The 15,093-nt window shown below is 39.7% G+C and overlaps 1 protein-coding gene across 1 annotated transcript in view; it reads right to left on the minus strand.

Moving 5' to 3' along the window:
- LOC143929619 (receptor-type tyrosine-protein phosphatase eta-like) overlaps nt 1-13,661 on the minus strand; it is a 50,059-nt gene extending 36,398 nt beyond the window's left edge. The window contains exons 1-4 of the mRNA XM_077453524.1: nt 12,789-13,661; nt 9,744-9,986; nt 5,809-6,114; nt 3,383-3,467 (exon numbers count right to left, since the gene is read on the minus strand). Of these exons, the coding sequence (XP_077309650.1) occupies nt 3,383-3,467; nt 5,809-6,114; nt 9,744-9,759 (407 nt within the window). The 5' untranslated portion in view covers nt 9,760-9,986; nt 12,789-13,661. The remainder of the gene's footprint in view (nt 1-3,382; nt 3,468-5,808; nt 6,115-9,743; nt 9,987-12,788) is intronic.
- Between the last annotated feature and the right edge of the window lie 1,432 nt (nt 13,662-15,093).

Genomic DNA, 15,093 nt, shown 5'->3' on the forward strand with positions numbered 1-15,093 from the left:
TGATCAGACTAAAAAAACAATAGAACAGAACAGAACAGAATAAAATATAATATATTCTATTCTGTTTTGTTCTATCGTTTTTCTAGTCTATTTTCTAGTTTATTATAATCTTTTCTATCCAAATTTAAAATTAATTAATTAAAAAATTTGAATTCATACTATTAGAAATTCAAATTTATTCTATTTGAAATTTGAATTTCAGAAGATGGTTGTATATTCTTTCTATTTTATTCTATTAAATTATATTTTTTTTCTAATCTTTTCTATTTGAATTGGAAATTTTGGAAGATGGTTAGTTACTTATATACATCTGTCACATCAACTTCTCATACTTGCAGTGTACCAGTGTAAAAAAACACACACATCTTATTTAATTTATATTTATCACATCAATGAAGTTGTCAGCATGCCTGATTGAAGAAGTCACGGATGTCGATTGCAAGGCAAGTACATATGCTGTATGTCATTGTCCACTTGCCACGTCACCTGTCACAAGTTGTGTATTGTCCAGTCCACTTGCCACATCACCTGCCACATGTTGTGTATTGTCCACTTGCCATGACACCTGCCACGAGTGCCACGTGACCTGCCACGACTGCCACATGACCAAGTTGTGGATTGTCCACTTGCCACGTCACCTGTCACAAGTTGTGTATTGTCCAGTCCACTTGCCACATCACCTGCCACATGTTGTGTATTGTCCACTTGCCATGACACCTGCCACGAGTGCCACGTGACCTGCCACGACTGCCACATGACCAAGTTGTGGATTGTCCACTTGCCACGTCACCTGCCACAAGTTTTGGGGTTCCTGGCACCAAGTGACCCCGAGATATGGACAATATGTCAAGCACTTTTCTGCAGAAGAGAATGACATTTTGCGACCCGACTTTGGGGCCACATATCTCGGGGTCACTTATAGCTAGAAACACCAAATTTGGTATGCAAACAAAATAGAACTAGAACTACTAAATCTCAAAATTTGGGGTTTCTAGCAGAAAGTGAACCCGAGAAATTCGGGTCACAAAATGTCAAGCACGAGATATGGACAATATGTCAAGCACTTTTCTGCAGAAGAGAATGACATTTTGCGACCCGACTTTGGGGCCACATATCTCGGGGTCACTTATAGCTAGAGACACCAAATTCGGTATGCAAACACAATAGAACTAGCACTACAAAATCTCTAAATTTGGGTAAAATCGGGTCGCAAAATATTTTTGAATCCGGTTGAAATAGTTTTGAATGCGGTTGAAATAATTTCGAATCATGTTGAAATCATTTCGAATCCGGTAGAAATATTTTCAAATTTGGTAGAAATATTTTCAAATGCGACCGATTTTTCGAATTCGGTAGAAAACGAAACGAAATCCGAAAACGAATTTAACGAATATAACTAAACGAAATTAATTAATTAACGAATTAAAATGAAACGAAGCTATACAAATTTTTTCCTTTTGCACATGTCTATCCGCTATAATTCATCCCAAAGGTGTTCTATCGTACAGGCCAGTCAAGTTCCTCCACCCCAAACTCGCTCATCCATGTCTTAATGGACCTTGCTTTGTGCACTGGTCCAAATCATTTGGTGGAGAGGGGATTATGGTGTGGGGTTGGTTTTCAGGGATTGGGCTTGGCTCCTTAGTTCCAGTGAAGGAAATTCTTAAGGTGTCAGCATACCAAGACATTTGGACAATGCTCCCAACTTTGTAGGAATAGTTTGGGGATGGCCCTTTCCTGTTCCAACATGAATGGGCACCAGTGCACAAAGCAGGTCCATAAAGACATGGATATGTTGTAGTGCTAGTTCTACTGTGTTTGCATACCAAATTTGGGGTTTCTAGCTACAAGTGGCCCCCCGAGATATATGGCCCCAAATTCGGGTTGAAAAATGTCATTTTTTGAATTTGATTCGAATTTCGTCCGAATTCGGTTGAATTTGTTAGCATTGTAATTCGGTAATTCGAATGCATCCGAATGTCCGAATAATGAAAATTCGTCCGAATTTCGATTCAGAACGAAATGAAATGCACATGTCTAATATTAATATATATTAATTAAATGTATTTAAATATGACATTCAGCATTAAAGTGTTTTTTTTTTTTTTAATCTTACTGCATTCTATGCAGTAAGATAAAAAAAAACTTCTGTGCAGCCCATCTAATACTTACCTGAGCCCCCTCTACATCCAGTGATGTTGCAGGAGACACTCAGCTGGCCGGGACTCCCCTCCTTATTGGCTGAGACAGCAGCGTGATGCCATTGGCTCCCGCTGCTGTCAGCCAAAGTCAGTCAGCCAATGAGGAAATAAAGGGGGTGTATGGGCACTCAACAGGAGGGAGGGGCCAGGAGAGCCAGAAGAGGGACCAGAGAAGAGGAGGATCTGGGCTGCTCTGGGCAAATACACTGCAACAGAGCAGATAAGTATAACATGTTTGTTATTTTTACCTAAAAAAAAAAACGACTTTTAAATCACTTTAAGATTTCATTCATGCCTTTTCATTCTTGTGCCTTTCATTGACATCATTATGTTATATATTAAAATATATGTGATTTTAAAATTTTGTTGTAGTATTTTATTATATTATTAATATATATTAATTATTATATTAATTATATGAATTCATTATTTTATTATATTATTGATATATATTGATTAATTATAATTCCTTGGAATATATATACCAAAAAACAATATTATATTATTATTTTATTATTATTTTTATATTAATGAAATGTATTACATTAAATTAAATTACGTACATGTAATAAATATGACATTCAGCTTTAAGATCCCATTCACACCTTCACATTCTGGTGCCTTTAATTGACATCATTATGTTATATATTAAAATATATGTGATTTTATCTTTTTTTTATTGTCTTTTCTTATATTATTGATATATTTTAATTTAATATACTAAATTAAATTAAATACAATCATTAAATATGAAATTAATCTTTTAAATTCCATTCATGCCTTCACATTCTGGTGCCTTTCATTGACATCATTATGTTATATATTAAAATATATGTGATTTTATAATTTTGTTGTAGTATTTTATTATATTATTGATATATATTAATTAATTAGATTTCCTTTAATGAAATATAATAAAAACTATATTATATTACATTATATACATTTTTTTATATTATATTGTTGCATTCCAACAGGTTGCCAATTTATCAGAACGCACAAGAAAATTATACATTTTTTGAGCGCACAGTAGTGCATTGCCGCGTTGCAATGCATATGCATTAGGGTACCATACAAAATGAATGGTATCACATACCATGTTACAATGGTGCAATGGTGAGAATAGCCCCATTATATTACTTATTTATACTTAGTTAGAAATATATTTGTTTTAGTATTACCTTACAATCTTCCAAATTAAAAATCCCAAAAGGCAGATAACAATAACACCCCCAACACTTCCAACCACAGCCCCAACAATGACACCTGAAGAAAGAAAAGAAGTTAAACCATATTTTATGCCATATTATGCTTTCCACTTTTATTATTATTTATTATTATTCTTATTATTAATTATTAATTATTATATTAAATCTAAAAACATTTTAAATACATCAATGTAATTTTTAATTTTTGTTAAAAATAAACAAAAACTTATTTTTTTTGAAAAACGTTGGGTTAAAGCGTATCTATGGTCAAAATGTAAAATCATGTACTGTATTACTTTCCACCCATTTCCATTATATTTTTTGAGACTTAGCACATAGTAGTGCATTGCCGTGTTGCAATGCATATCCATTAGGGTACCATACAAAATTAATGGTATCACATACCATGCTAAAGCGTGTTTCAATGATTTGACTGAATTCAGAAAATTTGTCTAGTTGTCTAGTCTATTGTATTTTTTTTATTGTATTTTTTCTATTCTATTCTAATTTTTTTCTATTCTATTACTTTCTTTTGTTTTCTATTCTAATCTATTCTCCTCTGATTCCAATTTATTATATTCTAAATTTGAATTTAGGAAGATGATTATATATTAATTTATTCAATTGTATTTTTTTTTTTTTATTATTTTCTGTTCCGTTCTATTCTAATCTATGAAGTCCATGTATAGAACCCACACGTAAATAAACGTCCTCAGTGAGTATAGGAAAAGGTTCCTCGCCACCCAAATGCAGGCACACGTTGCAGTCGCCAGGCTTAATTGACCCCTATTACAGGGAGTCAAATCAGGCATATGGGAAAATCCAAGATGTTGTACATAGTCATCATAGTTAGTAAGGTTGAATAAAGACACCAGTCCAACCTGAGTGAGTGTCTACAATTGTCCCTATCCCTGTACATTGCACACTCACATCGGTCCCTACCCTCAAGGAGGCCACAAGCCAAGGTCCCCATTCATATACTAGGGCCAATTATGGACAGAAGCCAATTAACCTACCTGCATGTCTTTGGAGGAGTGTGGGAGGAAACCGGAGTACCCGGAGGAAACCCACACAGGCACAGGGAGAACATGCAAATTCCAGGCAAGTAGTGACATGGTTGGGATTCGAACCAGTGACCCTTTTTACTGCTAGGTGAGAGTGAAGAAAGACGACACCACTGTGCCGCCCACATGAGGTCACAGGAATGAATTCAATCTGCCGCTGTAATCCATTCTATATATATATATATATATATATATATATATATATATATATATATATATATATATATATATATATATATTTTTTTTTGTTTTAGTTTTGCCATATAGAGATATATTTTATTTTTAGTTTTGCCATATAGAGCGGGAGAGGAAAATGAGTCAAATCATTTACCATATTCATCGGCATATAACATGCGTCAGCAAGTTTAGGCGGGAAAGTTTAAGGAAAGAAAATTACATTTTAAATGCCCATCAATGCAGCCATATCAGTGTCCATGTGCAGCCTTGCCCGACAGTGTCCATCTGCAGCCTTGCCCAACAGTGTCCATCTGCAGCCTTGCCCGTCAGTGTCCATCTGCAGCCTTGCCCGTCAGTCTCCATCTGCAGCCTTGCCCAAAATTGCAGCAGGATCGGTTATAAATTGTTACTCCGAGATAGACAGAGCCGGATGTCATGTGTACTTGGCTCATTTCGGCTCCTCTCGCAGTCCCGCCCCTGTCCCGCCCCTTGGCCCGGCTCCTACGATATTGGACACAACACCGGTCCAATGGCGGGACGTAAATGCTAGGAGGCCAGACTGGGCGTGACTATGAGCGGAGCTGAGCCTAGACGAGTACACGGTACACTCGGCTCTGTCTATTTCGGCGGCGCTCGTTCCCTCCTTCCCCTCAGAGGCAGCAGTTCGGCGTGTGTTATACACCTATAAATACGGTATTTAAAAATAAGGTTGTATTGCACTTACATCAAAAAAGTCAAGGATCAGCATCTATTGTATAGGAATCGCTGGTTAGCACTCCACCTGCGTTCCCGCTGACCGGAAAAAAATAAAACGTATCTCAAACGCGACCCATCGCTGTTTTGTCAGCCTACATCTGACGTCTTTATGTATTTTTTATAACTCAAATGAAGATTTATTTGTTTATTCACTATGGTGATTTATGATAAGTATGTATCTTTGTTTCTTTTCATGTTTTAGGTTTATTTTATTTATTTATTTTTTTACACTTTACAACATGGAGCTCATAATTGTAGTTTATTTGTTTTTTGGTCATTGATTGGCGGTGGGTTTGGAACCTATTGGCTCCTATATTTTCTTTCAGTAACTAGCCATGCATTAAAATTGGATAGTTCTATCAACAATGCAAATATTCTAAAAATAATGTCACTTCTACTCACCCACATGGTTATCGGTAGGGGAGGGACTATTGGGTAGTTGTATAGAGACAGTCTTGGGAGTACTTGTGTAATTGAGGGCACCCACAGTAACAATGTTGAAGGTATAGTTCCCAGGTGTCAGGCCACTAACAGTGATATTCGTTGTCTCCGATTTATATATTGAAGACCCGGATCTGTACGGATCATTCCTAGTGACAGTAATATTAAAGGACTTTTTTACATTGCTCATATTCGCAGGGCTATCCCAGACAAGGGTGACTGTGTCTGCTCCAATAGTCTGGTGTATATTTCCCGGTGGAGTAGGATCTGTAAAAGAGAAAAATAAAAAGGGATCAATTCTGTACACCTAAAAAAGTAAAATTAAAAATGTTGTAATTAAAAAAAAAAAACTGTCATGAAGTATAAGCTGTAAGACCAATTACATAACCGTGGTGGAAATGAAACAGTAATGCCTCGTACACACAATCGGACTTTTCACCAACAAAACCACAGACTTTTGTCCGAAGGGCGTTGGCTCAAACTTGTCATGGATACACACGGTAAAACAAATGTTGGCCAACAATTACGAACGTAGTGACATACTAGACATACTACGTGGTTTTTCAGCTCTTTAGCGCCACCCTTTGGGCTCCTTCAGCTAATTTCGTGTTAGTAGAAGTTTGAGTGTTGATTCACGCTTTTCTTTTCGCGCTTTTCATTTCGCGCTTTTCAGTTTGTTTCTGAACGGCCGTTCGCCAACCAGCTATGTTGTGGAATCGGAGGAGATAACGTGTTATTTATTATTGTCCTTGGAGTTATTTGGGCGCTGGATGACCTTGTCCCGGCACTGCTCTGGCCAGGGTAGTATTATACACTGTGTTATTATAACAGAAGTGTTCCAGATTCTGTGTTCCATTGTTTTTGATACATTACAATCACATCTAAAGCCTTGTACACACGGTCGGAGAATCCGTCGGAATGTGTCCTATCGGACCGTGTTGTCGGATAATCCGACTGTGTGTGGTATGCATTGGACTGATTCCATCCGAATATCCGTCGGACCCAATTTTCCAACATGTTGGAAATATTTTCCGACCAACTGGTTTGATCGGACATACTCCGATCATGTGTAGAGAATTTTGATCGGACCAAGTGCCACGCATGCTCAGATCAAATTCCTACATCAAAGCTATTGGCTGCTAGTCCCATCGTAACGAAATTACATCATCATGTTCTGAATGATCGGATTTTTCGACAACTTTGTCCGACCGTGTGTATGCAACAGTTTTGGACAAGATCCGACGGGCAAAATCCGACGGATTTGGTTGGCAGAATGTCCGACCGTGTGTACAGGGGCTTACACTTTCTCTCCTCTATAAGGTGGCAAATATCGCGGTTCAGAAACAGGCTCTGGTTCTAACTGAAACAGAGTCCATCCTTAGACTACATAGAGGGTTCTTTACTGTAAGCCCTTGTACACACGGTCGGAAATTCCGACCACAAAATCCGTCAGATTTTTTCCCGACGGATTTTGTCCGAAACTGGTGTTGCATACACACGGTCGGACAAAGTTGCCGGAAAATCCAATAGTTCGGAACATGATGACGTTCGTTCGTTCCGACAGGACTTCGTTCTAGACATGTGCATTACATTTCGTTCCGATTCGAAATTCGGATGAATTTACATTATTCGGACATTCAGATGCATCCGAATTACCGAATTACAATGCAATCCAATCAACCGAATTCGGCCGGAATTCGACTCAATACCGGATTCGAAATGATTTCAACATGATTCGACATTATTTCAACCGCATTCGAAAATATTTTGTGACCCGATTTTAGGGCCATGTATCTCAGGGTTGCTTGATGCTAGAAAACTAAATTTGGATATGTTGTAGTGCTAGTACTATTGTGTTTGCATACCAAATTTGGGGTTTCTAGCTATAAGTGACCCCGAGATATGTGGCCCCAAAATCGGGTCGTAAAATGTCATTCTCTGCTGCTGAAAAGTGCTTGACATTTTGTGACCCGATTTCAACATGATTCGACATTATTTTAACTGCATTCGAAAATATTTTGTGACCTGAATTTAGGGCCATGTATCTCGGGATCACTTGAAGCTAGAAACCCCAAATTTGGTATGCAAACACAATAGTACTAGCACTACAACATAACCTAATTTGGAGTTTCTAGCACCAAGTGACCCCGAGATACATGGCCCTAAATTCGGGTCACAAAATATTTTCGAATGCGGTTGAAATAATGTCGAATCATGTTGAAATCATTTCGAATCCGGTAGAAATATTTTCGAATTTGGTTGAAATATTTTCGAATGTGGCCGATTTTTCGAATTCGGTAGAAAACTAAACGAAATCCAAAAACGAATTTAAGGAAGTTAACGAATATAACTAAACGAAATTAATGAATTAACGAATTAAAACGAAACGAAACTAAACAAATTTTTTCCTTTTGCACATGTCTACTACGTTCAGCCTAGTAGCCAATAGCTTTGCTCTCGTACTTTGATCTGAGCATGCGTGGCACTTTGTCCGACCTGAATTCTCTACAAACGACCGGACAAAGTCCGATCGGATCATGTTGTCAGAAAATTTTATATCCAGCTCTCAAACTTTGTTGGTCGGACATTCCGATGGAAAAAGTCCATCCATTTTCCATCGGAATTTCCGACCGCGTGTACAAGGGCTAAGTCCCTTGTACACACGGTCGGAGATTTCGACAACCAAATCCATTGGATTTTGTCCGGCGGATTTTGTCCGAAACTGTTGCATACACACAGTCGGACTAAGTTGTCAAAAAATCCGATCATTCAGAACGTGATGACGTTACTTCGTTACGATGGGACTACGTTCAGGCTAGTAGCCAATAGCTTCGGTCTAGGAATTTGATCTGAGCATGCGTGGCACTTGGTCCGATCGGAATTCTCTACACATGATCGGAGTATGTCCTATCGGACCAGTTGGTCGGAAAATATTTCCAACAAGTTGGAAAATTGGGTCCGACGGATATTCCAACGGAATCAGTCTGATGCATACCACACACAGTCAGATTATCCGACAACACGGTCCGATAGGACACATTCCGACGGATTCTCTGACCGTGTGTACAAGGGCTAAGAGTGGCAAGGATGTGGAATTCCCTTCCACAGGCAGTGGTCTCAGTGGGGAGCATACAGGGATATACAATGTAATACTGACATATAATCACACACATAGGTTGGACTTGCTGGACTTGTGTCTTTTTCGACCTCACCTACCATGTAACTTCATGGCACCCTTCACATGTTTGGGCCTTAGAAAAGAAATAGACTCAACCAAAGCTTCTGGTTCTGGAAGTGACATCACCCGGGCTTCACCCAAACATATGACTTCTTCAGGGAAAAAAGGGGTGGGGGCGAACGGTACTGTCTATGCCAATAAGGCAGGTATTGTGGCTCGGACTCAAGTCCACAGGTGTGTCACCATAGGAAGAGGCTTCTTATGGTGCTACACCTAGAACAGGAGTAGTCCGAATGGGCAGTGGGGAATCCCAGAAGAAGGGAATTGGGGCTGTTCTGTTCAAAACTCAATGCCCACAATATCCCCCAACCTCCCACAGTGCTGCCCAGAGCCCTGCAGTGACCTCACAAATGCTCTTCTGGAAGAATGGGCAAACATTTCCATAGACACACTCCTAAACCTTGTGGACGGCCTTCCTAGAAGAGTTAAAGCTGTTATAGCTGCAAAGGGTGAGCCAAGTCAATATTGAACCCTACAGGCTAAGACTGGGATGCCATTCATTTTCATGTGCGTGTAAAGGCAGGTGTCCCAATACTTTTGACAATATAATGTACCTACGATAGGCCCCTCCTTGCCAGGGTAGAAAGATGACTGTTAAAACTCCAAAGTTGTCAATGTATGGCTGGCATAATTGCAATAAAACAAAGTATAAACTCACGGGTGGCCACCGTCATGGTGGCAATTGTTCTGGTGAGGTTCCCACTAACCGCCTGTACAGTGGCATTGTATTCTGTCCCTGGTGGCAAAGCTGAGAAAGTCGCTGTGGGAGATTTTACTCGTTGATATACATTTCCAAGAAAAACTTGATAATAGTCAACGTTTCCCAGTGCTGGTGTCCATGTGATGACCAGCCGGTCAGTACCACTGTCCACGTTGGGAAGGTAGGTAGTTGATGAAGATCCTAGAGAATGCATATCAGTTAATAATTCATGATGGACAATTCAAGTGCATTTAATAAATTAAAGGGGAAAAAAAACACAAACATTAGCAAAGTGAAATCAGATCTCAGATGAGTAAAATTGGATTAGTAAATAGTGAACTTTAGTGTAATTTTCAGGGAAAATGACACTGAAGTTCATTTTATGGCACAAAAACGCAAGGGGGGGGGGGGGATTTAGGCTAGGTTCACATCTATGTAGCTTGTGGTTGATGTGTTTTTGTGGCGCATTTTGCATTTTTAAACACTAGTTTTTGATGCGTTTTGCTTTTTTTGGCTAATAGGAAAGCATGAAAGTTCTGTATGACTTTACACTCTCTGGCACTCAAGTAGCATCAAAGTCCCATCAAAAGTAGTGCAGGAACCTTTATGTGTCCAAAGTCACATGTTAGGATTAGGGTTAAGGGCTAGGGTTAGGGTTAGTGGCAAATGTTAGTGTTAGGTTTAAGGAATAGGGTTAGGGTTAGGGTTAAGGGCTGAGGTTAGGGTTAAATGTTACAGTTAGGGTTAAGGTCTAGGGTTAGGGGTAATTGTTAGTGTTGGGGTTGAATGTTACAGTTAGGGGCAAGTTCTAGGGTTAGATTTAGGGTTAAATGTTAGGCTCGGTTCACACAGGGGGCGATGCGAGGCGACACGACTTGCCTCGCCGCGACCTCAGCGGCGACTTGCAAATGACTTCTGTATAGAAGTCAATGCAAGTCGCCCGAGGTCGCCCAAAAGTAGTACAGGAACCTTTTTTCTAAGTCGGAGCGACTCAAGTCGCTCCTCTTAGAACGGTTCCGTAGTACAGAACGGGGGCGACTTGTCAGGTCGTGGCACGGCAAGTCGTGTGGCCTCGCGTCGCCCCCTGTGTGAACGGAGCCTTAGGGTTAAGGACTAGGGTTAGGGTTAAATGTTAGGGTTAGTGTTAACTGCTAGTCAGGAACCAGTTTAAAACATTTTTTTCTCCAGACGGAACACCACTTTAAGTTAATAATTTAGTTTCATCATATTTGTCATGTTAGAATGATTCGTTTTAGGATTTTTTTTTGTATATTTGGATTTGTTTAGTATATTCGTTATTTTCAAATCGATTAGAAATTTAGAAATGAGAAATTTGAATTTCAGAAGTGGTTATATTCGTTCTATTTTATTTTATTCTATTCTAATCTATTCTACTTTTTTCTATTCTTTTATGTTCTATTCTGTTTTATTCTATTCTTATATATTCTACTCTGTTTTATTCTATTATTTTCTATTCTGTTTTATTCTATTCTTTTATTTTCTATTCTATTCTGTTCTATCCTTTTTTCTTCTGTTTTATTCTACCGTATTTTCCGGCGTATAAGACGACCTTTTACACTTAAAAAAACTGGGCAAAATGGAGGGGTCGTCTTATACGCCAGGTCAGCTGCTGGGATGCCTTCTGGATGTCCGGTAATACTGTATGTAGCTTCGGCTACATACAGTATATACCACTGAGCCAATCCCAGTGAGCGATGTATTCAAATGAATACAGAGCCTGCTCGGATTGGAGTAACAATCTCTGCCAATCCGAGCAGGCTACACACAGTAGCCTGCTCGGATTGGCTTTGAGAGTGAGAGAGGCGCGGGCTGATGATGTTACAGCCTCTGCCAATCCAAGCAGGCTTTGTATTCATTAATAGAATACATCGCTCGCCGTGATTGGCTCCAGCACCAGCAAGAAGGAAGAAGGAAATGGCTCCAGCAAGAACGAAGAAGAGGGATATGAAGCGTCGGAAGCCTCGGAATGGGGGGGTCGTCTTAAACGGTGAGTACGGGCAAAACATTTTTCAAAACCTGTACAGTTAGGGGGTCGTCTTATATGCCGGGTCGTCTTATACACCGGCAAATACGGTATTCTATTCTTTTCAATTCTATAAAGTAGCCTAAGTAGGAATCATAATCTTATTTTACTTTTATACCTTACTGTATTTAATGCAATATTTTCCATTTCGAATTCAAATTCATTTTTTTAATTTGAATTAATTTTCTAATTTGGATAATTCCTTTTATTATAATTTATTTCAACTTTATTATATTCTTTACTATGGCGTTTTGGAAATTTGGATGAATCCGAATCTCCAGAATAAAGAAAATTTGGTCCAAATTTTGATACGTAACGAAACAAAACAGTCTAACTAGAAGTAGTAGTTGGAGGGGTGGAAGTAGGGGAAGTCGTGGTAGAAAGGTCGGCAGCAGGAGAAGCAGTGGTTAAAAAACAGAAAGTCAGAGAAGTAGTGGTAGGAGGATTGGGAAGTAGAAGGGGTAATATTAAAAGCACATGGAACAAGCACATAGGTAGTATTAAAAGCAATCGCACATGTCTGGACTGGACTTTGGTGGCACAATCAGCCATTTCACCACAGCGCCCTCCTATAAATGGGTCTCATTACTGTATGGAATCTATATACTACAGAACACATCACACCTATGTTACAAAGAATAGGAGAGGAGGAAGGTACTCTAGAGTTCTACCACACTTTCTGTCCTTGGGTGACAACGTGGATTCTCCATAGATACAGTACAGTTGGTATATGGTGTCACTCTAGAATACTAAGTGTAGGTGTTCCTGGCAGGATCACAAAGTAAAAGTAAAATTCGGGCAATCTGAAATATATTTCATTTTTGTTCTTGGATTTCAATATGCTTTCAATTTAAATGAATATACCATAAAATGAGTTCAGAGGAAAAAAACTGAAGGGGAGACATTATAAATAGATTTCAAGAATAGAGCCTCAAGTACTGATATCCATTGGTACTCACCTGTAAAAACATCTAGAATGGTAGTGGTAGGAGTACTGGAAGTCAGCTGACTAGTACTGGTATCAGAGTTGGAATCTGGAGAAGTAGAGGTTGGAGGGTCGGAAGTAGGGGAAGTCGTGGTAAAAGTAGTTGCTGTGGTAATAAAGCTGGAAGTAGGAGAAGTAGTGGTTCGAAGGTCGGGAGTAGTGGAAGTCGTGGTAAAAGTAATTGCTGTGGGAAAAAAGCTGAAAGTAGGAGAAGTAGTGGTTGGAGGGTCGGAAGTAGGGGAAGCCGTGGTAAAAGTAGTTGCTGTGGTAAAAAAGCTGGAAGTAGGAGAAGTAGTGGTTCGAAGGTCGGGAGTAGTGGAAGTCGTGGTAAAAGTAATTGCTGTGGGAAAAAAGCTGAAAGTAGGAGAAGTAGTGGTTGGAGGGTCGGAAGTAGGGGAAGTAGTGGTTGGAAGGTGGGGAGTAGGGGAAGTCGTGGTAAAAGTAGTTGCTGTGATAATAAAGCTGGAAGTAGGAGAAGTAGTGGTTGGAGGGTCGGGAGTAGGGGAAGTCGTGGTAAAAGTAGTTGCTGTGGTAATAAAGCTGGAAGTAGGAGAAGTAGTGGTTGGAGGGTCGGAAGTAGGGGAAGTCGTGGTAAAAGTTGCTGTGGTAATAAAGCTGGAAGTAGGAGAAGTAGTGGTTGGAAGGTCGGGAGTAGGGGAAGTCGTGGTAAAAGTAGTTGCTGTGGTAATAAAGCTGGAAGTAGGAGAAGCAATGGTTGGAGGGTCGGAAGTAGAGGGAGTCGTGGTAAAAAAGCTGTAAGTAGTGGTTGGAGTGTTGGAAGTAGAAGGGGTAGTATTAAAAGGGTTGGAAACAGAAGGAGTAATGGAAACAGAAGGTTCCGATGCAACTGTAAAAAAAATAAAAAATTATGCAAATATTATTTTTTTAAATTACATAATTTTATTCAAAACTTGTACAGAAAAAAAAACCTTCTGCTTTAAACACTGACAAAGCGTTGACAAAAAGGTGTTTCTTTTTTCATTCATACAGAAAAACTTGAGTTATACTAACAAAAAATGAAAATATAAATGTAATAAAAACCTGAAGAGAAAAAATAAATAGTCTTTCATTGTTGCTGACGCCTTTAAATTATTCTAGTTTTCTGAAACTAGTCTCAGTAATCCATAACACATTTGCCTTCACTTGCAGCATGCTTATTCCAGCTCAACTTTAAAGTAGTTGTAAACCCCCCCAGAAAACAAAAACAGAACAAAAAAAACCCTGCAAGACAAAGGCATAATGAACTAGTATACATAGCATACTAGCTCATTATGAATGACTTCCCTTAGATCGAAGCCCCCGCAGCGGTCCCTATACACCGCTCCGGCCGGCGACATCGCTCCCGGAGTTACTTCCGGGTATTGCAGGCTCCAGCGCTGTGATTGGCCGGAGCCGTGATGACCTGACTTCCGTGCATTCACACAGGGGGAGCCCCCGGTAACGTCATACTAGCTGAAGCAACGGCACGGACGTGCTGTTGCTTCAGTGCGCATGTCTTGATGACGTCAGCACATGCTGATACAAGGGATATCTCCTAAACCAGGGAGGTTTAGGAGATATCCGGGGTATTTTAGGCTTACCTGTAGTCAAAAGTGGTTGTAAAGGGTTTTTAAAGGGTTTACAACCACTTTTAACACATTGTGGTCATTAGATTAGCATGACAGCCAGGAAACTAGTAGTCTTAAAGAGGAAGTAAACCCTGATGAGTTTACTTCCTCTTTCATTCCCTGCAAAGGCAAAGCATAATGGACAACTGTGCATCGCATAGTAGTCCATTATGTGTCACTTACCTGACACAGGAGCCAGCGATGTCACCGCTGTCCCCTGTAGTCCGGCGCATACTTCTTCTCGGTGGGGACTCGCAGCTCCGCTGCTGTCATTCGGCGAAGCCACGATGACGTCACTATCGCGCATGCGCACAGGAGCCGACAAGCGCGGCAGCTCCGCCGTTAAAAATGCTGCGCTCAGTGCGACTGCGTGCCGCTGTCTACGGCGCATGCGCCGTAGACAGCGGTGCCTGTATTCGGGCAAATATCTCCTAAACCGTATAGGTTTAGGAGATATTTCTTGGACCTACAGGTAAGCCTTAATCTAGGCTTACCTGTAGGTCAAAGTGTGTTGTAAGGGTTTACAACCACTTTAAAAGGAGGTCATTATTGAAAGCTTTACTATTTCTTTCTGCGCGGATTTCTGTGACCAGACAACAATAAAAGTAAATTAGGGAAAAATGGAAGCTGAAGTCCATTAGGATATAAAGGACACAAATTAATACAGCTCTG

This window comes from Lithobates pipiens, unplaced genomic scaffold (genome assembly GCF_037356315.1).
Source record: "Lithobates pipiens isolate NorthernLeopardFrog02 unplaced genomic scaffold, aLitPip1_a1.2 Scaffold_24, whole genome shotgun sequence".
NCBI classification, from domain to species: Eukaryota; Metazoa; Chordata; class Amphibia; order Anura; family Ranidae; genus Lithobates; species Lithobates pipiens.